The sequence below is a fragment of the Centropristis striata genome, chromosome 10 (assembly GCF_030273125.1).
Source record: "Centropristis striata isolate RG_2023a ecotype Rhode Island chromosome 10, C.striata_1.0, whole genome shotgun sequence".
In the NCBI taxonomy this organism is placed as follows: domain Eukaryota; kingdom Metazoa; phylum Chordata; class Actinopteri; order Perciformes; family Serranidae; genus Centropristis; species Centropristis striata.
This window is the reverse complement of record NC_081526.1, coordinates 12,451,532-12,475,823: the sequence shown is the minus strand read 5'-3', so window position 1 is coordinate 12,475,823 and position 24,292 is coordinate 12,451,532. Positions and strand designations below refer to the sequence as shown.

Genomic DNA, 24,292 nt, shown 5'->3' with positions numbered 1-24,292 from the left:
AAACATCAGAATATAAGTCAGTCTTCATACATTTTCTTAGAAAATTAACACATTTTAATGTAAGTGGGGCTGCTTTAAAGTTTAATGGCAAAGAAAGCAAATGAGCTGACCTTTAAAGCCAGACATGTTATCATCATGTACACAGAGATTAGCTGACTTGAGAGATTTAAAGTCACAATAATTGACTGATACTCAGGGACTTAACTGTGTAGCATCTTATAGTAACAAATGTATTGAATTATAAACACTGACAGCCAAATAAGAAACGGATGCCCTTTGTATGTGTTAAAAGACGAGAGAATTACTTGATGTAATACTTGCATAATACTTACATGTCAGACAATTATATAGACAGAAAACTTTTTAATTATTCCACTTCAATATCGGAAATTGTAATTTGACAAATAAAAGTACACACATAAATACAAAGTGACCAAGCCGTGTTGTGGTGTATGGGCTTTATTGGCATACATACGTATTCCTTACAGTCTCTGCACTTTTAGTGGAATATAAAGATTTAGCTTGAACCTAGTAATGCAACTTTCACACAGACATTTATCAGGGATAGAGTCACAAAGCACTAGTTTACTGCTAAACTTCAGGAAAGCACACTCATTCTTTCTACGCGACGAGGCATAAAAGCCTACGTGCAGGCAAAAGTAGAGACCTATATTTTTTGCAGGTCTAAGGCACTGATTCTTATTGTCAATCCTCCCAATTAAGATACAGGATTTAACAAAAAACACACATTTAACAAACCAGACAACTCTCAGCATCACACTTTAACAGCACACACACAATCATGCACACACAAACACACAATTTATATGCACCCAGTTATTGATGCGTCTACGCTACTGTAGCTGACAGCGAGGCTAGTCCTTCTGTTAGTGATTTTGAAAGCACAGGTATAGCAGGTATAGTGTTGTTGCTGGGTCCAGAGTAATGTTTTACCTGGAGAAGTTTGTACATCATTCAAACACTTCATCAAGACTTTGGTTTCAGTTTTCATCATGCTATTTTCAAGGATCAGGTCTCACCTGGGTGCAGTTGTGCTGCTCCACACTGAAAGCTGGACCACTATGTCTTTGTCTCGGAAATTTTAGACACAGACAGAGACATGTTTAACCAGAAAAAAAAATCATAAAAAGCACCAGAGAGACTTGCCTGAGCATAACATGGGAACAAGATGAGTTCCAACTCAAGCCAATAACATACTGTACACAGAAGCAAACAATTTTGCAGCAAAATGATTACTTTAGCAATAAGATACAAACAGATGTGTGCTAAACTAAAGCCTAAGAAAGCTTGAGCAAAAGAAAGAGAAGTGCATTGGTCAAGTAGTGGCCTACTGTGGCAGTTCTAAATGGCAACAAAATCACAAGTAGCTTTACCCCCTTATCCCAGCTCCTGTTGATTGAAAACCTCTGAGAGTGTGGAGAAACGTGCTGCACCAGGTGTCAAGTAGTCTTCCAAAGCTCCATCATATCAACAGGTGGATTCTTCTTGCTCATACTTCACTACTTTCTCAAACAATGACGTCCATATTCCCAAACAGTGACAACTTGACTCTTTTTTTTTCTCATAATAACTGTAAAAATATAAGGATTGTAGTAAAAATAGCCCCGGGGCTAGTGTAGAGGCGCAGTAATACAATCAAATATGACAGTACTGAACACAAGGGAATCCTATAATACTCTTTGATAGCCCCCGAATCTAACAAACATCAACACAAACACTTAAGACATTGTAAAAAATGTATAATAATTAACATAGCAGAGAAACATGAAAAAGTCAGTCTAATAACAACACATGGCCGCAAGGTAAATCAAGTATGGAGGAAGGGTGATGACGAGCATCCTCTCCTTCATTGCGTCCTTATTTAGGCCTCCTTTGTGCTGGACTTCATTTTCTCAACTGTTTCCTATAGTTCAAACAATGAAAGAAAAGTCAGATGTAGCACATTGTTTATAATACTGAATGAATAATGCATTTTTTCTGGATTTTTGGAAGAACACATGAATTGAATGCTTTATCCATTGAAAGCAACATTGTATTTGGAGTAAGGTCCTTATGACTGAATTCAGTGTACATCTAGTCAAACCTCACTTGTACACACAGAGCCACATTTGTTTACAGTGTCATTATAAGCTGCCCTTCTGGAGTACAGAGCACATGACCTTGCTGACTCAGCCATGGCCTCAAGCCAGAGCCCGAGTCCTACCTTGTCAGCCTCATGCCCTCATTGACACATATAAGCAAGCGCATACACACAAGAGCAGATATGCCACAAAAAGATTATGTATGTCGAGGCAGGTTCCAGAAAGGTGTAGTTTGTCAGTATGGTTTTTACAACTTGGTTCTAGAAATCTGGGCTAAAGAGGTTCTAGTTCATTATTCTCTCTCTGGAGAGCTAGAATGACCACCCGGGGAAGCTGCACATCTGTATTTGTTGTCTGGGGATGTTCTAGTTCTTCTTTTTGTTTGTTTGTTTGTTTGTTTAACACTGGAAGCATCATTGTATATATCAAGGCCTTTCAAGGCATCTTTTCACACATTTTCACTGCATGTTAAGGCACAGCTCTACTTAACTCTACTTGTTCTTTTTTCCATAGCAAAAGTTGTCGATAGTACCTGGTATTTATATATATCAGTCCTTGACCTGTCAGTCCTGGGATTTGAACTGGCCATCCTCTGGTTGTAAGCCCGTCTCCTCAACTGTAGGAACGGACTGCCCCACAGATGAGAGTTGGTTGTGTTATGTAAGTAAAAGCTAATGTAGCCTTGAGCTGCCAGCCTCAAGCAGAGGTGAGAATCGGGCTACAGAGATCTCTTACTTCACCTCTTTTCTTATTTCATATCCTCATATTTTCAAATTTGAAGTATTCAGCACTGACTGGCACTGAGTCATCACTTGAGGAAGCTCACACAGCTCTCTTTGTAGCCACCAGTGGCTTTATGCAACTTTTTACACATGCAGTAGTTTCCCTTAAGACCTGTTAGCAGACTTTAATGTGTAAAGTTGGTGGAGTTCCCCTTTAAGAGTGCTCGATGCTGGCTTTCCCTCAATACTAGCAATGTATAATTCACTCATAGAAATAATTGACTATATAACTTGGGGATTTTTAATCATCCACATGAAATCTTGGCTGAGGACACCCCCACCCGTCTATAATCTATAATAAAAAGAAAAAATATTGGTGATCTTTTTTTCCAGCCATATGCCTTCTATTTTGAAATTCATGGCCATTTCACAGTTTTATCGACCTAATTTGGAAAACATTTCTTTATCTCCCAGCTTTTGATTTATTGTTTCTCCTTTTCAAGCCAGGAGTCATAAAGACGCCGATACTCTGGTTCACTGAGCTATGCTGGGTTGGTACACAGTCACATAAAAATTTACACCAACCAATTCCTATGTGAATTGTTTTGTGCTGGCTGAGCAGTTTGATTCAAATGCTCTTTGTCCAGGAACACATTGCAACTAATCAAGGTTATATCCTGAAGGAGAATAAAAGCAGACACCTGTGTTATGGCTCATGTTTGGTATTTCATGATGTAATTCTCCGGAGCAGTGGGCAGTGAGTAAGACAATATGGTCAGGTGATTTGTCCTTTAAACTCTGGGTTGTACATCTGTTTCTGAATAATGTTGATATTACATTTTTTTGTTGTTTACAGGGGTTTTCAGATTGCAAAGACAGACCTGGTGTTTGTTGAGCTCAGCCACACGCAGGTTCCACTCCTCCTCAGTCATCTCTGCCCCAGCGTCTGCTGACTCATCCACAGCTGCTGTTTTGTCTGGACAGATAACAAAATGCTAAAAATGGCCATGGGGCATTTGTTGTAATGTACAAGAAGTGGGATTTGAATGATCAAAAGAATAAAAACAAGAGCATGCCCAGCATTTGAACTCACCAGTGCAGGTCATAGCAGTGCAGACCCAGTTGCCGCATGCACACACACATCTGTTACACTCCACCTGGGTCTCTGCTCCGTCCTCATATGTCTCATCTTCCAAGGCACACTCTGCAGAAAGACACGTGGAAGACTATTCAGCCAGGGCCGCAGATAATAGAGTGAGGCAGAATGATAAAAGAAACAGCATTACACTGTAATCAATTTCCATGACCAAGACTTGTCAGCATTTCAAAATGCCACATCATTTATCCAAGCAGCTTCATTTTAAAATCACATGCCTGTGGCAAGTTTTAGCTTACTAATCAAAAGTCAGCAAATCTGCCCACACCCACGCTAAGCTGAACTTAGGCATGTGTGACGCATAACAAAATAAATAAATAAGTTCAAGATATTTCCTCAACATTAAGGATGTGTATCATTCTCTTCCGGGCTTGAAAGTGTTAATTTCCATGACTAAATGAAGGCTGCGTCTGTGCTAAACCTGGAATTTCTAAATAAAACACACAGTCGGCCAAATGTGTGTTTTTGTGTATTTGTGTGTTTGTGTGTGTGTGTCTGTGTGTTTGTGTGTGTCTGTGTGTCTGTGTGTTTGTGTGTGTGTGTGTGTGTTTGTGTGTGTGTGTGTGTGTGTGTGTCTGCGTCTGGTGAAGCTCCAGGGTTCAGTGCTCCATAGCGAATGTTATTTTTTTCTGTGACAGAGCCTCTGCTTCCTGTGAACTTTATCCCAGATATATCGGCATCACATGACTGAGCAGGCTGCAGTGAAAACTCTGACTGTGTCTAAAACTATTAAGAAAAGCAATTTGAGGCTCGTTTCCACAGTTTGCTTGGTGTCGGGACTGCCTGACTCAGCTCATGTCTCATGCTTCCATACACTGTATCTACTGCTGAGTAAATTTATTTTACGTCAGAGTACACAAACTCACTCTTCTCTGGTGGATTGAAACCAGGTTTCAGACAGTTGAGGAACTCATCAAAGCTCAGCTTCCAGTCGGCGTTCTCATCAGAGAGCTCAATGAGGGCATCAACACACAGGCTCCTGGGAAGCACAAATATATATATATGCAAACACTGAATAAATACTAGCTGCTCCGTACAGTGGCAACAGAACACTGCAGAGAAAATAAAAACACAGAAGAAATAATTAGCTTAGAGAAGTGATTCTTTACTTATGCCTCGGGATAGGGCACAGAATGGCAGAAGTCAAGGATAATTATGCTAATAATTCTCTCCCTGGTAGAAGCAGATTAGGTTTTTAAATTTTTCCAAGATTTGATTGATTGCACAATGAAAGAGCTATATAAACACTTTTAAAGGAAACCAAACCATTTGCAATAAAAAGAAGTTGCAGCTATTCAATGCAGTAAAAGTAAATCTGATTATTCTGTCATAAAGGCCTCATGTCAATCTTTTTGCCAGGCTCATGTAGTTAAGTTCATAAGTCACTTCATTTGAAAATAAAGAATTTCCAAGAACTGAAATGTTTCTTCACATTTTCTGATTAATGTTTGTTTATCTCCTGGCCCCTTGCCTCCTGTCATTTTGCAGAAAAGGGCAAACAAGTTGAGTATCCCTGTTTTGGCTCAGGTGTTTATGCCAGAGCCGGCTCCCACTGGAGGCCTTCAGTAAAGTTTGCACTGGCTAGATAGAGTTCAATGAATTTCGCTGCATAGCTTAAAATAGCACATCAGCACACAGATACAGATCTGTACGTGTAAGCGTTACCACAGAAGAAAATGTTCACAGAATTGGGAGGGAAGAATGCAAAGAGTAGCTGTTTTTACCCACACTGCCCTCCTTTCACTCATGTAAGCATTTAAACAAACAAACACACTGACCTGAGCAGCTTGTTGCTCTCCTGGTCTGCGTAGGACTGCATCTCCACAACAGAGTCATTCTGCTGGATGAATTTGAGCAGCTCTGAGGAATCCAGCTGAGAGTCACCATTGTCGTACGACTGCAGGAATACGGACAGACATTGGGAGAGACACAGTTAATGCTTATACACGGTAGAATATGTCCTCCAACAAAGCTATGCCCTATCCCACAATGTTAACGAAAGTGAAAAATAATTTGTGTATCTGCCCTGTAATCTAGATTTGCTCCAAAGTGTAATGGGTTGCTTTTCTGCTACACCCTTTCACCAAGTTTCATTGAAATCAGGCCAGTTTTTTTGCGTAATCCTGCTGAAAAACAGACAAACAAACCCAACCAAAAATATCACCTTGTTGGCGGAGACTTAGTAAAATGTTCCACTGCCTGATTTATTTAAAATGTGGCTGCAGGACAAATGGGCGTTGGAGCATGAAAAATTATATTCATTCATTCATTTTTGGCTTTATATGGATGCATATTCATCACTCACATTGAATTAACATCAAAGATGCTTATTAACCTAAAGGCTCTGTAATTCTGTCTCTGCAGGGCGACTGAACAAAAGGCTTTTGAAATAGTTTGGCAGTAATAGTGGTGGCTCTTTGGAGACCGGGAGATGTAAAGTTAGCAAGTGTACTCTCAAAATATGCAGCACATTTTTATAGTGGGAAAGACTGTCATTCATGTAAGCCCACAGAGTGGCAGGGGTCCTCCCCTGCAGGACCTAGACCCTCATTAAACAGAATTAAAACCATCAGCTGACACGCTTGAAAGGTTGGTTACATGAATAATTAGACACAGTCTGAGGCGGCTCTGAGGATCAGGAGTGGTTGGAGGATTCCCATAAAGGGATAAAACAATTGAAAAGAACGGGGTGTTCTGTTAAAAGAATGGTGTAGGAACAATTGTGTGCACTAATTGAGACCCAGGTCCAGCCCACCTTGAAGTACTTGAGCAGGATGTCGGAGAAGTTGGATCCCTTGACAAACCAGCCGTCTGGGACAACCTCAGTCTGCAGCCACTGGATCACACGACCCCTGAGCTCGTTGCGGTCAGCAGCGTAACAAACCACTGCAAGGACGGGAACATTTACAAATGTCAGCAGCATTAATAAATGATCCAAAGGGTACAATTTATCTTGTAAATTATATCACGATTGACCCGTGTCCTTTACATCAGATCATAAAATACAGTTATTGCATGGACATAATAGCCATATCTTAACACCAGACCTGGCGACAACTCTGTGAACCCTGTGTACCATGGCCTACATCCATGGTTCACCTCACTAAAATTATGAACACTTTCAGGCAATACTACATCCTCAAAATTACCATTTGTATATCACTGTCTCACCCTGTGTTACCTCAAAAAACTGTCTCTTTTTTGCATGCCTCCACTGTGATAATGAAGTAAATCCTTAAAGGATTGAGGGAAATGGACGCCAAATCTAACAGCAGAAAAACTAAATTGAAACATCTGTTTCAAACTCTCACACAGCACAACAAAAGCATAATCCAAAACTCAATTATACAGCCGTATGCTCAGGATTTTCCAAACACAAGCGTGAGATAGTGTAGTGGCAGAAGGGTTCTAAGCAGAAATGCATGGGTTTCATACGACTAGATAAATGAGATTATTCTGTGCATGTTGTGGGAAAGTTTTTAAACAGATGTTTTGAGATTGAGATGATTGTTGTTTACTGTTTTCGCTATTGCGCCCTTTTATTTTAATTTATAAAGGATTTACACGGTTGTCGGATTCTGAGTTCACTGTGGAGGCATGCAAGAAAAAGTTTTATTCAAGAATTCAAGGTAACATCGGGTGAATAATTGATATAAAAATGTTCATTTTAAGGCTGAAGTATTCCTTTCAGTCTACAGAGCATAAATATAAACATTTGTATGCAGTACGACCAACAGTGCACACACACACACACACAGACGCACACAGATACACAAACTAACCTGGGCTGGCAGCTGCCTGCTCTGCTTTCTTCTCTGAAGGTGATTGAACAAGAGAAAAAAAGAATATATATCATTTGAAGCAAAAAACATCAATTGAACAGGGTTTTTACTTGATTCAGCTTAATGGAGATAGACTTGGCTGCCACTGAACACTTGGCCAAAGGTCTCCAAAAAGGAGAGTGTTTCATAACTCCTTCCACTGTGAGCAGTGAAAGTTCACTCAAGATAAGACGCTAATATTAGATGCATTAATAGATAAGTCAAGGCCAGGAGTGTGCAGTGACGTGTGGGTGTCCTTGTAGGGTTGGCTGTCAACCCGGTCACCTCACCTATCACTCCATAAATATGGGCTAGTTCAGAACATCAAACACTAATCAGTTTAATGTACTTTATCTTATTACTTTTATCAGCACTTGTAGCGGTTGACAGGTAAGCCAAATACCATCTAATTAAAAGGGTGCAAATCTGGCATTTTTCCCTCTCTACCTACTTGTTACAAATCAATATCAAGTTAGAATTTGAGATTCTCAGTCTAATTCTTGTGTGGCATTATGAAAAATGATTGTGTACCATACTGTACTGTACCGTACCGTACCATACAGTATCATACCGTACCGTACTGTACCGTATTGCATCATATGTCTACCATCATATCGTATCCCACTGTACGGTATTGTACTGTGCCATATTCCATGTTATCGTATCATATCGCATTGTACCGTACCATACTATACTGTAACTTACTGTACCATATAGCATCATATCATATTGTATAGCACTGCATAATATGACATCATACCATATCGTACAATATTGTACTGTACCATAATTTGCCTTGCATTGTATCATATTGTGTAGTATCATATCATATCGTATGGAATTGTATGTTACCATACTCTACCATGTTGTACCATACCTTACCATATTGCCTCTTATTGCATCGTATGATATTGTATGTGGGATAATGAACTCAAGAGCTTACTATCATTATTGGGGAAGTAACTTTGAAGCCAACATGTACCAGAAGTTGTTCAAGTGCTCAAAAGAAAAATAAATGTTAACGTCAACAATTCCACATCCACTGGGCAAACTCCAGCTGCAGAGGAAGATTGTGTGATACAATTAAAAGCTCCATAACAGCTTCTAGTGGACCCTGTGGTGAGATTCTGACATCTTGTGTTGTGGTGCTTTGTGCTGCTGCTCGTACCGTGGCAGTGTCCGTCGTGGGCCACCTGGATCTTCAAGCCAGTCAGACAAGCATCCCTGTGGAGCTCGCAGTGATTCCTGTAGGTCTTAGCGTTGCTGCCACACACTGACCTCTTGTGGGGCTTACAGCTCTGGAGGGAGAGGGGGGAACAGAAAGGAATGGGGAAAGTTTAATCTTTTTCTTCTAACAATACCACTCCTTTCATGTGTGGAAGTAATGTCACTTGGTCTCAGCAGAGCTAGAGAGTGACACACTCTGACACTCACCTCTATACACAGACAGCTGGGCTCCCCTTTCTCTGTCACAGCACACTCCCTGCCGGCCCCACAGAACACATTGGCACACACTTTGCTCTTGCTCTGCAGCTCCTGCAAAAAGAGAAAATATTCCAGCTATAATTATTATTGTTGGCACTTAAAAAATACTATTAGTTTTACACATTTCACACGCTCAGGGTGTCATTGTTGCCCGGTTAACAGGCTGATGGGGAAGGCGCAGACCACATTTTTAAACACATATACACATTATGAAATATTATCATATTTGCAATCGAATTAAAATCAAGTCTTATGCTCAAACATGGTTTAATGTGCCAGACCAAGAGAGACTGTTTTCTCTTCACTGCACTGACAGCACAGATTAGAATCTCTTCCCTGATAGCATCCAAAATGAACACCTACTGTTTTAGCACTTCCTTTTCATCTGTTTTTTAGTCTGCAAGATATCTCAAAAACTGCAAAACAGACTTCAAAGAAATCTAGAAAGAAGTGAGACCAAGGGCAAAAGACAATCGATTAGCCAAGGGTTTTTTTTTTTTTTTTTTTGCAAGTTATAAAAAAGCTGTTTTCCTGTAACTCCTCAAGTGTGAAATATAAAAATAGTTTTGTCACTCCCCCCCTGAATTCTTTGGTCTAACACATATCTATTCATAATTAATCTCCTGGAAAAAATATTTTGCACCATTAAGATTTTTGCACATTTCTTCTTTTTCATTTAATCTCCTTCAAATGTATTACATAACATTTTCCAATAACTCTATATAACATAAACTGCGTCTTGGACACATCATTTAATCTCAGTTTAAAAGACACATGCACTTATGAACTCTGAGCCATCCTGCAAAGTTTAATAGCACTTCCCCTCTAGGTGGCGCTACCATACCAACATGATCAATTCAAATGGACATCATTCTATGTGTGGTCATGATTCTGGCTCACTCAAAACACATTGCATCCTTGTGCAAAATATTCCTAGCATGATTCACATATCTTCCAGAAATATGGCTGCAATCTCTCAATAAAGAAGAATTACATGTTATTGTGCATTTCGATTCAGATCCAGATTGTGATGCAGATTTCTGGTGTTAAAACACATTTGGATTCCTCCTTAGTGTCTTACCCCTGTTTATGTTTTAGTGTCTGTCTTTTTTATTGAAGGTCTCTAAAGACCCACTTATGTTTGCCAGTAGTTGCCATGTCAACGATGGCCAGACTCAGCTCAAGAACTGACCATACTCCACTTAGAAAAGCTCATGTTTTTAGAGTGGATTACATGAAGCAATGCTGCAAATTAAAACAGCCGAGGTGTTGACAACAGTATTATCTCAGTGTATGAGTGCTATGGGACAGAATGAGAACCACACAGGCACCGAGGATGAGACTGGACTATATAAGAAAAACTGCCAGCTCGAAAAACTCCTCCTTAAAAATCTATTGTTTCTATCGTTTCTGTGTCAGTTAAACTTTTAGTGTATTTAGTCAGTCTCTTTTTCTATTGTTGACATTTGCCTTTGTTCTTTGTCTTTTCTTGCTTGTTTGTTGAAGAGCATTGCCAGAGGAGACTTGCCAAAAAATGAGTTCACTGAAGCTAGAAACCAACCAATCACAAGATGCCAAGCGGAGCTCCAAGAGCTGCTTTATGACCCTCATTACCTCCTCCTTTCCCTATCTGTGTGTCTGTGTGTGAATAAGTGTATGTGTGGGTTTGTGTTTGCGTGTGTACAGGGTGTTTCCACATCTGGAGTCTGAGCTGTGTTTTCCTTTGGGCCCATTCCCATGCTATGTGAAATCTTTTCTCCTCCCTGTTTCTCTACACTCCCCTCCTCCTCCTTTAAGCCGCTGTTTCCTGTAAGAGCGAGACAAAAAAGTTGGCCCTCTGAGCGCGGGTGCACGTGAGCTGGCCTCCAAGCTGCTGCCTGTCCGGGGTCTGGTATGTAGGTTAAACTGAAGCTGGATTCTTGTGACCGAACTCTCATAAGCCCACTAATGATAAAATATAACAAGATGGATGCGGGGAGAGGGAAGGCAGTCACATGCGAGCATCGCAGCGAGGCAGCTTTAACCCTGAAGTGGGGAGAGGAGAGGGATTGTAGGGTTTTAGTTCATTTCTATGCATGCTTTAAAGACACGCACACACTCCAAAGTTGAGGTCATGGAAAATCTTCAAAGCAGTCCCTGTGGCTTTGAGCATGTTGGACAATTCAGTTTGTTAGACACAGATGGGCTAGAGGCCTGTTGAAACCTGTGGAAACCTCAGATGAGAAAATGAATAATGGATGTGCTGCTTAGATGAATCCGGTATAAAGGTAGAGCTCTGTCTGTCCATCTCTCCCCGACTAGAACCAGCAGAGAATCCCTGACATTTAGCTGATGAATACAGAGGCACAAGGCTCTTTTTTCAGCTGATTCAAGTGGATTGTTGCTATGGTGAGAGCATGTACAGGCTCCTGTTGTGGCAAGATCACAGAGGTGTCAATCAAAAAGAGGCAAATGGAACGAAGCCCCATAATGAGATCACAGCAGACCGTGTTGTTCGGAATTTATGATTGACACACAGTGTAGAAAACAATGGACAAAGTGCCTGTAATGTCATCCGACCAACCTTCAACAAACCAGGGAGGAGAGACGGCCTTATGTGGTCATAAATCACGCCTGCTCGGAGCCGGCATTGTTGCCAGGAACAGGAGTCGGCGGACATGGCCCATTACATGCACCATCATGGTTACATGTATGCTAGCATCAGAATACGTGGAATTAGGTGTCAGATTATATATATATATATATATATATATATATATATATACATACACACACACACATTTATAATATTCTACATTTATAATATATATATCGTGCTATCAGCCACTTTAATTTATTTTTTGTGAATTAATTACACTCAAAGTATGAGTGTAGGTGGGTGTGATTATTTAATCTAATTTTACGGAAAACTGTCGTAGTTAAGAAACACTACCACATGCATAATTTCTGAGTAGGAAAATAAATTGGCTTTTTTATGCAATCACAACTGTGGGCGCTGCATTTGCATTTCTCACAGTCATGGTAACATCCAGCACCATATAGCACTATAATGCTTGTTTGCATGTTATCAATAAAATATCACAATCTCACATCTCGTCAGTAAGTGCAACATTTTTTTCTTACACCCCTGTATCCTTGCCACTCATTCAGAAATCTAGACTAATAAAGATACTAGCTATTAATGTGTATGCTGTAATTTAAGTAGCAAGAAATTTTGGTACGGAAATGTAAAAAGTTAGTACTAGCTGGTTAGGAAACAATTTTATTTTTGCTTTATTTAAATAATAAAATAATAAATTTAATAAATACATTTGGAATAACTATTATTATGTTTCTTGCTTTGAGTTAGATGAGAAACTGATATCAGATCTATTATGAAGCTCATGCCAACAGCTGGTTAGCTTAGCTTAGCTTAGCATAAAGACCAGCAATAGTGGGAAACAGCTCATCCTCGTATGCACCTCTAAAGTCGGTTTGCGAGCCGCAAATATCCCCAATATAAAAATGAGTATATATGTCTGATTTGACAGCTCGTGGCGCAAGTATTGAATTTGAATTCTTAGGCAAAATACACAAATAGTCTGTTATTATACTAGGAAAAGTAAAGGGTTAGAATTGTTGTTTTTGTTTTGTTAAAATGAGTCAGTTAGATTTGGTTAGATTGGAGCTATGGAATAATAAATTCATCCCAGTCTTATCAGTTATCAGTTATCTTATTGGTATCTGCCATGAGACACAAGTCATTACGCATTGCTTATAGTCGGCTTATAAAAACAAAACAAAAGGCAGCATTCCAGTGTCTCAAAACCAAGATTTGGGGTTTTTCTGGTTTGAGATAATGATGAGGATGTTTACATGCTCAAACACATAAGCCGAATTCTCCACAAAGCCCACCACGACCGGAATGCCAGAGTGCATGTAAACACATTCATTAACCCAATCACCATTAGAGCAGACATTAGGAAAAAAATGTACAAACTCAGCACAAACAAAAACAAACACACCCGCTGTGGGTGTCCTACTTAAATTACATCAATTTTTCATCGCAACCAACAAATTATGCCATATTTTCCTTCTCTCCCATTTAAAACCAATCGCAGGAGCCAGAGCTCTGATAAGTGACTGGTGGATCATAACAGATTAAGCAGAGGCTTTTATACAAAAAGCTGCCTCAAGCACAAAACTGATTGCATATATACACATTTCACAGCTCATTTTCTTCGACTCATGCCCTTTTTCTTCCAATTTTTCAATCTTTTTTTGTCAGGAGGTTCAAATTATTTAAAGGTTTTAAGACGATTAAAAGATTTAAGTGATATTTCTTGAAACCCTCAGTGCATAATTTAATCTTCCTATCTCTGTGCCGTGCCTCTCAATTCAAGTCTAGTGTACTTTTAATTCTTCTCTCCCGTATTTCTCCCTGTCTTGTCATCTTGTTCTTAGTGCCATGCCCTTTTACGGCTGCAAGAGACATGTCAGTGATCCGAGGCCGGCTCTGCAGAGCGAGATAGAAGTCGGAGGAGGAGAATAAGTGCAGCAGAGGGAGAAAGAAGAAGAGGAGAGAGATGTGCAGAGAGTCCGGCTATTAAGAAACAGGTAGATGTTGAAGCTATAAGAAGAGAGGCGGGGGGTTGAGCACGCTCAGAGTCAATTTCTCCCCTGCCACGTGTTGAATGGCTCCACGCTGAGGCAGCCCGGAGTTAAAGGGCAATGTATTCTCGCTTCACTTAAAAAATTAAAAAGCCTATTTCATTTTGCACTGCTGATAAGGGGTTCAGGCGGCACAACAGCAGCAAGGCTAAATCTGCAGCCACGAACACGTGGAAAACACATTATAACATCTAACTGCATGTATTTCTGCAGCTGTCCATGCACATAACATTATGAGTAATGGAGCCTATCCGCCCTGAACGGCACACTTTTTGTTCTGTGCATACATGTTTGTGTGTGTGTGTATCTCAGTGATGCTCCATTGATCTACCAGGCCAATCAATGCTTCTTTCCTGTGGGTGTCACTTCAGAGCCACCATGAATCCATTCCCACAATGCACCCTGCCCTTCATTAGCATAGAAAACATTGATTTAAGGAGCGTGCACGCCCTGCCTACAGTGACAAACATTATAATGAAGGCAACAATAACTGCATTAAATACTTTCATTTAATGAATTTTACAGCAATATGACTTTCTATAGCGATCAAGATGAGTTTAATCAGCTTGACCAGTTTATTGGGCACACAAAGCTTCATTGAATGCAATCCAATACAACAGCCCAGCAGTAAATCCTGTTCATATTGAGCTTTTCTTGAGACTGCGTTACAGAGATGTTGATTCAGCGCTATGCTCATTGTGGAGGTTGTACTCTCCGTTGCTGTTGAATTTTACCGCATTACAAAAAGGTGAAAGGTGGTTCAGCTTGAGTTGCATCAGCCTCTCTATGACAACAATAACGGCACATAATAAGCTACATGAAGACAGGATTTGTGGCAGGGCTTTATGTTGGATTTACTGGATGCAGCTAGTCGGCTGGCATCTCAGTGTAAAAGATACAAACATTTGACAAAACATTTTCCTCCTTCCCCTAGGGTACCCTAAATCTGGAGAGTGTTTTTATGAATAAAATATAATGCTATTTGACAACTTAAAATATTAATATAAAATGGTCCCAGAAGGCTGCAAGAATATAGACAAGTAAAGAGGTTTCTTTTCATTGTGGTCACTAGTAAAAATGCAACACTAGACAAAAAACCTGCTTCTGTCTTGTATTTGTATCCATGACAAATGTGCATTAGGAACAACAATATGTATGAAAGCAGTTAATCATGTTTTAATTTCACACTGCTAGAAAAATGCTGCTAAAAATGAGGAGATGATTACAAGATTAAAAACTGCTCAGATGTTTTATGTGTCAACTTACCCCCCAAAATTCAGTTATTCATCAAAGAAATGATATTTCAGAACTCATTAAAGAATTAAAACAATGATGCCGCTATGAGCAGATGAGGCGAACAAGTAAAGGCAGGCATTAAAGCTTCTGACTGTGTCCTGGAGGCATCAGTCTGTCTCAATTTGGATGTTTTTTTAGCTGGCATTCATAATCTGAACATTTTTGCAGTTAAAACAGAATAAGGAACACTGTATTTCATATGGTTCTTTTACAGCTATCGGGATACTATGAACATATGAAGGCATGGATAGAATAATTCAACAGTTTTACATTAATGTCTAAATGGGTTACATTACAATCTTTAGGACTATATATCTGTACATGTTGCATATTCTCTTTATACTTGGTTTCTCTGCACATTCCTTGGATAATTTTGCACATTTCTGCACAGAATTATCTCTTCTAAAGACGGCACAGCTTTTGCATATTAATTCAGATATATTGCACATATTTTTTAAATTATTTTTGTCATAGTTTTGTTTTTGTAATTTATGTTCTTCTATTCTATATTTCTTTATTTAAATTTCATATATATATATATATATATATATATATATATATATCATATCATATGTACCAATACACCAATCAATTTCTTTATACATCAAGTCAATAAATCAATGCATGGTAAATAATAAGCTCCATCAAGCAGCAAGTTAGCATAGCTCAGCATTAAGTCTAGAAACAATAAAGGGGTTAAACAGCTAGCCTGGCATAATAAAGCATTATAAACATGACTTTGATGTCCATTTTCTTCCAGAAATGCAAACTATTCTTTTAAATTTTTGGGCAGTTTGTTTGAGTATATGTGTATAAAGATACTGCATTTAATCTTTTAAAGGGTATATGTGTGAAACTTCATGTGTCCGTAAGCAGAACACTATTATTGTACTAATCTCTATTCCCAACATGTCCTTCACTGCCACAAGAGAAAGTCTCCGACTGACAGATGGACGGACAAATGCACGCACAGCAAGGCGACATCTCCCTCAGAACCTCAAACTGCAACCTACTGTTTTACAAGCATGTTTTCAATAACCAGGAGGTGAAATAAGATGTGAAGGTGAAAGAAGTACATGAGAGACAGAATCAGGAGGCAGGGGGTGCACATTCCTCAGCTTTGTTTGGCCTCAGCTGGGGTCCGACAGAGTTCGTCTTAAGCCAAAAATCTCCTCAGTATCTAGGTCAGAGAGGTGCCCCTGCTCTCGCCCCCCTCTCCCAAGCATTTCCCGCTCTCCCCCTGTGTTGTCTCTCCAGCTCTGGATTGTCCAACGCTCGTCAGCTTCAAGAGACGTGGGCTCATGCCGGGAGCGACGAGAGGACAGGGAGGACTCAAACCGAAAGGTTCGTCTCTGTCTGCCCATGAAGACCTCCCTCTTACTTCTCTTTTCCTCGAACCAGAAGATAAGTGGAGCACAGCCAAATAAGAATGAGAACCAGTCTTTCTCTTTCACTATATGCTAACTATGAACCAGTTTCCTCCTTGAAGGAATTCATACAAGCTTGTGGCTAAATCCAACGCACGAGGGAGAAACATAACAAGACTATCATCTGCGCCTGTTCTGAACCATAATAGACAGCTATAGCATTTCCCCTCAATAATTAAAGCCTCCATTCTCAAATCTCCAACATTTTCTTCCTGCTGAATCTATTCAACGGTATCTTTGTACATATCAAATCACATTCAGTCTCATTTCTTCTGTACTTGACAGCCTTTCGAGATCAAACATACAGAAACACTCAATCATGCTTCCTTTGAGCTCTGATGCCTGCTTAATATTTTGCGGATTTATACGACAATGAGCTGATAGTGGAACTGGCAGGATGTGTCCTTGGAATAATGAGGCCAAAGTAAGACTAATTTGAGTGTGTGTAATAAAGATATGAGCTCCTAGGGTGGTCTCAAACGCCTTCCATGGGGCCAGGTCTGAGATTAAACCTGCAGAAACAAAGGGACCCATGGTAACGACCAGTTCGCACTAATCGGCCTGTTATTCTTCTGCCTGTTTCTTATTCAGTGCGAAAGGAATGCACCAACGGACAGGGATGATGTCACCCCAGTCTGCAGCCTCTTATTTTACACCCCACGGGGCCCAATGTTAAAGAGCTGAAATGTAACAATTACACCCTGAAAGAAAGAAGAAGAAGAAGAAGAAGAAACAAAAGGAAAAAAGATAGACTGAAAGAGACATAATGAAAGGAAGAGAGAGAAATAAAAATACAGAGAAAGTGAGAGGGAGAAAGAAAGGCAGGAAATAAGTCACGTTCTGGGCAGAGCCACATCTGCTAGCAGTTAAAATGTCAGCGGAGAGCATAAAATGCTATGAACACAGCACCACCCTCGGCCTCCCCTCCCCTGTTGTCACACTGCTGGGACAAAAGTGTCCCCGTCTCCACCACCTGACCCATCAATGACACACAGAACTATCCAATCAAATCCTCTGAACAGCTACATTTCTCCCTTGTATCACTTGTGTTGCGTTTGTTAATTCCTTTCCATGTTTCTCTTATTCCTAGCTTTCCTAGGTCCTTTTCCTCGCATTTTCCCTCCATCCACTTTGCCACCTTTCCCTCCTCTCTCTCCCAACCCCTGCTCTGTTACGGGGCTTTTTCCAATGCCAGGAAAAGAGAGAGGAAGGGAGTGAGACAGGGAGGGAGGGCCCATGCTAGGATCAGGCCAAGGGAATGAGTAGACTCCCTGCCCTCTCCTCTGCTCCCTCTTTGAGGCCAGTATTGGGGCCAACGGCTGGAACATGTTTGTAGAAGGAAAAGCCTCATTTACAGACGGCAGGTTGTGTAGATTTGCAGCCATTTAAAAACAGTTGAAACTTCAACCTTCATCACGTATGACGGTCAATGAGTTCGTCATGATTCAACAACCCACAGTATCCACAAATGTGGATCCTAGGAGCCCACTGAAAATACATAACTTTATATTTATACATATATTTTGCTTTACTTGCCTAATACCAACTGATTAATCATTGATATATAAAATGTCAGAAAAAATGTCCATCCTTGCCTCTAAAAGTCCAAGGTGAAGTCTTTAAATGTCTTGTTTCAACAAAACAAGTGTCAAACTCCGGACCTTAAAGGTGAAGCCAATGCTGAAGTGCCTTAACCTGCTTTCTAATGGCCAGCAGGGGGCGACTATACTGGTTGCAAAGAGGAGCCCCATTGTAAAGAAGTCTATGAGAAAATTACCCTAGTTCTAACTGAATTTATCATCTCAGTAAATACTTTGTTAAGACTTTTTATGATTTCATCTTCTTTAATACAGCATGATGTTCATTTTTGTGAATTATGGTCTCATTTAACTTATATATTCATACATATATTTTGCTCTACTTGCCTAACACCATCACACTTGAATAAAATTAGGCTTCTTGTATATACAAAAATGTCTGCTTTCCTGTGATATCCAATTCATGGCAATCCAAGGTTCCAGTTTAGGGACCCCAGGTTGCAGAAATATTCTAGTACAATAGCCCAAAATAACCAATTTGTACTGCATGAGAAAAACTGAGTTTTTGCCCTAAACTGCATGGGATATGCATAAAGAGGAGACTTGTGAGTACCCATTGAACCCATTTTCACTCAGATATCTTGAGTTCAGAGGTCAAGGGATTTGCTAAAAATTTGCATAACTTTATTTCACCCCCTTCCTGACAAGATATCACAAAGTGGTACAATGGTAGGGATAACTTAGATCTTCTAGTTTCATAAGATAGCAATATCCTCTCTGTAGTCTGCTACAGCCTCTGAAACAAAAGAATCAGCAAAAAGTTCACCAACGGGTTAACTTAACATTTCCCTGCATGCCTGCTGTGTTATAGCACACATATCAGATGACAACAGAAGAAAATTAAACCACTTTAGAGCGTGTAAATGAGCCTCAGCAGCTGTCAAGGCTTTTTGGTTAATGGTAGAAATATTTAACTGTGACATTTGGAGAGAACAATTCCAGCTAGTTAATCACTCATCCCACAGTGACCCCCTTTTCATCAGGCAAACTGCATTTCAGATGCAGGGCCTGATCTCAAGGTGTGTCCTCTACACGGGCCGCTGAATACAGGGCGATCTCCGGTGAAAGCAAATGCGTGGTGTGAGTTGTTTTTTGTTTTGTTCTTTGACAAGTCATCGTATCACAAAATGTAAGATATCTTCAGCTGAAGGAAAGTGATGTGTTAAACAAGTTTTAAAAATATCACACTGATATATTTTACTTTATCACCTGCATCCAGGAGTGAACTGATTTGAGCCTCTGTGTTTAACTTTTAGTATGAATGAGTAAGTTAGCATGTCACACATTCATTATCTCTTCCTCGCAAACCCCTTGAGTCGACTTTCGTGCTGCTCTTTGTCATTTGTGTGTGCGTTAATTTATATGTGTGGTGCCTTTGAGTGCACAGTGCCGGTAATGATAAGACACCAGTACAGCTGGTAAGCTAAATGAGGACTCCTTTTAAGCCAAGCCAAGAGTGAAGAGAACACACTGCAGGGACATGAAACACACTACACCCCCCTCTTTCTGTCTCACTACACAAGTCTTACCTCACCCCCCCCCCCCCAAATCTCCCCTGCTATAATTGCATGACTGTGGCTCCATCTCCTTTCTGTTTTACATCACTCTATCTCACCGCCCTCAACAATCCCTGCGCAGGATACATGACTGGATGTTGGGCTACAGTAATTAGAGCAGGCTGATACAGACAGAGGACACAGCGTCCCCTCATGCTCATGTTCCCTCCACCTGGGCAGATATTTTTAGCCCACCTTGAATGAGGGAGAACAGGCATCAACATGGCAACATGGAGAGGCGTAAGAGAGGCTGTGGCTCAATCAGACTCGACTACAGATCCAGGGCCTCAGAAAGGGAACCAGCTTTCCCTTCTGTCGCCTCTATCCGCACAGCTCTCGGACTGTCTAAGAGCTTATCTAACTGTCCTGTTGGCCTGACTTCCTCTTGACGTGTGTGTTTTTCAAGACCCAGAGCAACAGCAGATAACTAAATTAACCACAGCGTCATTCCACCCTGTCACAGCGGATGATGCAGGATAAAACAATAACACTGCGTGCCATAAAAAACAAGAAATATAAACACTCCTCTCTCTCTCTTTGTTTATATATGCAAGCGTGTGCGCACATGTCCCCCGAGGCTGCAAACTCTTATGACTTTCACTACGCCTCGCATCTCGACCTCCTTTGCATATCAAGCTCCCGGTGTGTTTTGAGTAAAACATCAACATTTTATTCACAAGATGCACATCTAGTTTCCTGTCTGTACACACACAGTTTTCCACAAAGAGTCCCGACCCCGGCTGCACTACACCTCGGAGCGGCTTGTCATCAAACGCTGCAATTTCTCACCTCAGGAACCACATGGACGCGCTCCTTCAATAATAAATCAGGAGTCAGTGTCCAGATTTTAATACCCTGCACTCATGCCAGATAATAAACACACAGTTCACACAAAACAAATCCTGTTTTCATTAGTCTTCCCAGCTCTTTTATGCGGTAAATCTAACACGCATCCCCTAATCTATACATAACCTAAATACACGCCCTGCAAACTCATCACATCCAGCTTTGCTCCGACTTGTTGACCTCCTTTAGACGACACTGGAATGCCAGTGCAAGACCTTCCCACGGCCAGTCAACAGGCCATATATTATCAGGGTAATTACCTTTGGAGAATAGATGCCTTTCTAATGCCTCCCCATTAACTTGGTGGGTACACTCAACAGACTCCACTGTGTGCTCTGTCTTCACCATGCCATACCTCACAGATCACGGCCACGAATCCAATAAAAGCGCACACAATGGTACATTTTCCAGCCTGCGGGCAAAGGTAGGGAAGGTCAGCAGGGAGGGCCCGCATGTCAGACTATGAGTGATGTCATGGCTGTTGAAACACTAATGACCATCTGCGTGGAGCTATAAAGATAGACTAGGCAGCAGACAATTGGTTTATCTTGTGTTTCACATTTGGCGTAGCTGCCTAAAAAATCTTTCCTCTAATTAGGCTGCAGCTATTTCCCCTGTTTGTTTCCTCAGCGTGCAACTGTTGTGCAGGTCAACAGACGAGTCAACACAAAGCCAGGTGTTCAACAGCTGTGTCCAGAGAGGTTAAGATCATCAACCACCACCTGGTGTGTGTGTGTTCTTCTGTTTCTTAAAGGAATGGTTTGACATTTCAGGAAACATTCGCTTTCTCACAGAGTTAGATAAGAAGATTGAAGTGTTCATCCCTCAGCTAATCTCACAGAGCATTATCTCTGTGTTTACTCAGAGGTTTGGACTTCTTAGCACTGCAGTGTGAGACCCATAAGGTGAGTATTGTCACAACCATTGAGCACACTCACCACCCCAGAGTCTACAAAGACTGACCACCCAAACATGGTGTTTGTATGCCATTAGAGCAGCTGCCAGCCGGCGGAGAGTTTGGCACTGAAACATCTTACAATATTGATGATGAGGGCCATCACACCCCAAGGCGAGCGGGGCCGGCTTGTGAGATATATCCTCAAACGCGAGCCGTCCCTTGTTTTCTTTTCACAGCTGTCTGTCACTCTTGTGTTGCTCTAACAGCAGCGTTTGCTGTGTTAACTTCACAACACGACAAAAAAACCCTGAAACTAGGAGGAGGGCTTCTGTGTGTGTGTGGTCCAACAGTTGCTCTGTAACTAAAAACTGTTTCCATCATTAATATGTTCTTGATTAATCATTGATATATAAAAAGTCAGAAAAAAATGACCATCCTGACATTCTTTAAATGTCTTGTTCCAACAAAACAACCATCAAACTCCGGGACTGAAAAGTGAATGCGATGCAAAAGTGCCAGCAATACTTCTGATGGCCAGCAGGCGGCGACTACACTGGTTGCAAATAGGAGACCAGTTCTATGAGAAAATGATCCTAATTCTTACTAAATTTATCATCCCAGTGAATACTTTGCAAAGAAAGAAATGCCGGTTTTAAATCTTCTTCAATACAGCACAGTGTTCATTTTGATGAATTATGGTCTCATTTAGAGTAAAATAGACGATAAAGCAGTTTATGCTTTAGGCCGAGGCTACCTTGTGATTGACAAGACACTACCACAGTTCACCAGAGTTAAATGAAACATTTTGGTTCCTTAAAATGTCTTGTTCAGTGTTTGACTGAACTAAAAGACCCTCTTAGAAGTTGGCTGTCTTAGCATCGTAGCTGGCTAGCACTAAGGTTAGCTGATAAGATCGCATCCTTCAGGCACCCCTTATCAGTTTACATATGCCCTGGTTGCAAAACAACGAAATGCCAATGGCCAAAATGCCAACCTTGCCAAACCAATGACTGATGTCACTTCACTATTTTTTGTATGTGTAAAAACAAGCTCCAAAAAGATATTCAGTTTAATATGATGTAAAACAAAGAGAAGCAGCACATCTCCATAATTGAAAGGCTGAAAGCATTTTAAGCTTCACTGTATCATTAAAATAGTTGGCCATTATTTTTCTGCTGATTAGCTAGGCCTAATTGGATTTGTTGCAACTGTATCCAATTGGATGCAAAATGTGACTTTTGTTTCATGTTACAGAAAGAAAATACACTATCAAACTGACATATATGCACAACAATTTTCAGGATTAAGAATGATGTCCCTATTTAAAGAAAGTGTCCCAGTGGCAATTTAGTTAAACTGTGAGCCAGATTGTCTCCACAATGGAGCCAATAATTGCGCATGAGTGGCAACAATAATGGTTTAATTGGTTCTCCTTAAGAAGATAAATATTATAACGAGCTATATGCTGAGCACAGTCAACTGTAAATGTCTGGTTTCTACCACGGCACCGTGTTGTGCCGGATAATGGACTGACTCAGACTCCTTTTTTTCCAGATGTTTTCCAGCTCGCCTACCTTTGTGAACAAAGCTGCTGTGTTAATGTTAATCCAGACACATTCGTGGGGGGATACGTTCAGTACAGATGAAAGGCAGCATTTGGTACATGTTTGACACCATACAAAGAAAATTATTTTAGTTTCAGAGTTAAAAAAAGAAGAAGCCAAACTTACCTCAGCGTTAGAGACAGCCACGGCGAGCAGAAGGAGCACGGCGACACTTCGCAACATCTGGACACGGGAAAAAAGAAAAAGTAAAGAGTTTAAACATATCCATCCGTTTTCACAGCGGGTTGAGGAAACTTGAGTGGAAAATGCTACTTTCAGTGTTGATACGTTACCTTTTCTTTTTTTGTAAACGCTGCTCGGCTCGGATGTGTGCTCGGATGTAGAGGGGGAAGCTGGTCTGGGTGTTTGTCGGGACGGAGGCGAGCAGGAGGTCCGTGATTTCAAGAAATTTGAGGAGCGCTGAGGAATTCGTGCCAGTCCGTCAGTCTCTCCTCCTCCTCTCTCTGCGCCGCGGCCAATGAAAACGTCTGGAGTCCTCCGAGGACGTTTACTCAGGAACAAGGGAGGGGGAGGAACCGAGGAAAGTGTGTGTGTTTTGTGAGTGAAACCGTAGTCTCCGAGAAAAACCCATACTATCTCGTATCGTAATTACCGTTGCGCACGCGCGCGTGTGTTTAGGTCGATCATTATCATCCATGTGATCTTCTAAAAGATAATTGCAGTTAATATAACATGCCTCTAGTGGTTTATTATTATTTTATATGACCTAAAGGATACCAATAATATGCTGTTATTGTTATAGTCACCATAGTTAGTTTAAGCTGTATCACATGATTTGTGAGCCATTACAATAGGCCTAATAATAATAATAATAATAATAATAATAATAATAATAATAATAATAATTACTATTATCTATATTCTACTACTACTACGATTATTATTATAATAATAATACTTATTATATATAATAATAATAATAATAATAATAATAATTATTATTATTATTATTAACTGGGGGCATACCTGATAGATGCATTACATTTTTATTTTAATACTGACATGATCTTCATTACAGAACCATCAACAAGACGACTGGCTTTTTTTCTCTATAGTTCTTGATTAATACCTGTCCCTATATTAGAGACTATATTAGACAAAACGATTTAC

At 40.4% G+C, this 24,292-nt stretch overlaps 1 protein-coding gene across 1 annotated transcript; it reads right to left on the bottom strand.

The window, feature by feature from the left end:
• Nucleotides 1-441: 441 nt before the first annotated feature.
• Nucleotides 442-23,605, bottom strand: LOC131978915 (follistatin-related protein 1-like). Its single transcript, XM_059342732.1, has 11 exons — nt 23,455-23,605; nt 23,288-23,344; nt 9,236-9,337; nt 8,970-9,099; nt 7,763-7,795; nt 6,736-6,866; nt 5,759-5,877; nt 4,847-4,959; nt 3,918-4,028; nt 3,706-3,800; nt 442-1,924 (listed from the first exon to the last, which is right to left on the bottom strand). The coding sequence occupies exons 2-11, from the start codon at nt 23,342-23,344 to the stop codon at nt 1,883-1,885; spliced, it is 933 nt and encodes a 310-aa protein (XP_059198715.1). The 5' UTR covers nt 23,455-23,605; the 3' UTR covers nt 442-1,882.
• Nucleotides 23,606-24,292: the final 687 nt, after the last annotated feature.

What these genes read in the sequence shown, in the direction of transcription:
- LOC131978915 (XM_059342732.1), bottom strand. Translation starts at nt 23,344, where the DNA reads ATGTTGCGAAGTGTCGCCGTGCTCCTTCTGCTCGCCGTGGCTGTCTCT. An exon ending in GAGAGCAACAAGCTGCTCAG is followed by an intron (nt 4,960 to 5,758) that starts GTCAGTGTGTTT and finishes TGTGCTTCCCAG; the next exon opens with GAGCCTGTGTGTTGATGCCC. An exon ending in CTGAGCTCAACAAACACCAG is followed by an intron (nt 1,925 to 3,705) that starts GTCTGTCTTTGC and finishes TTTGAACTATAG; the next exon opens with GAAACAGTTGAGAAAATGAA.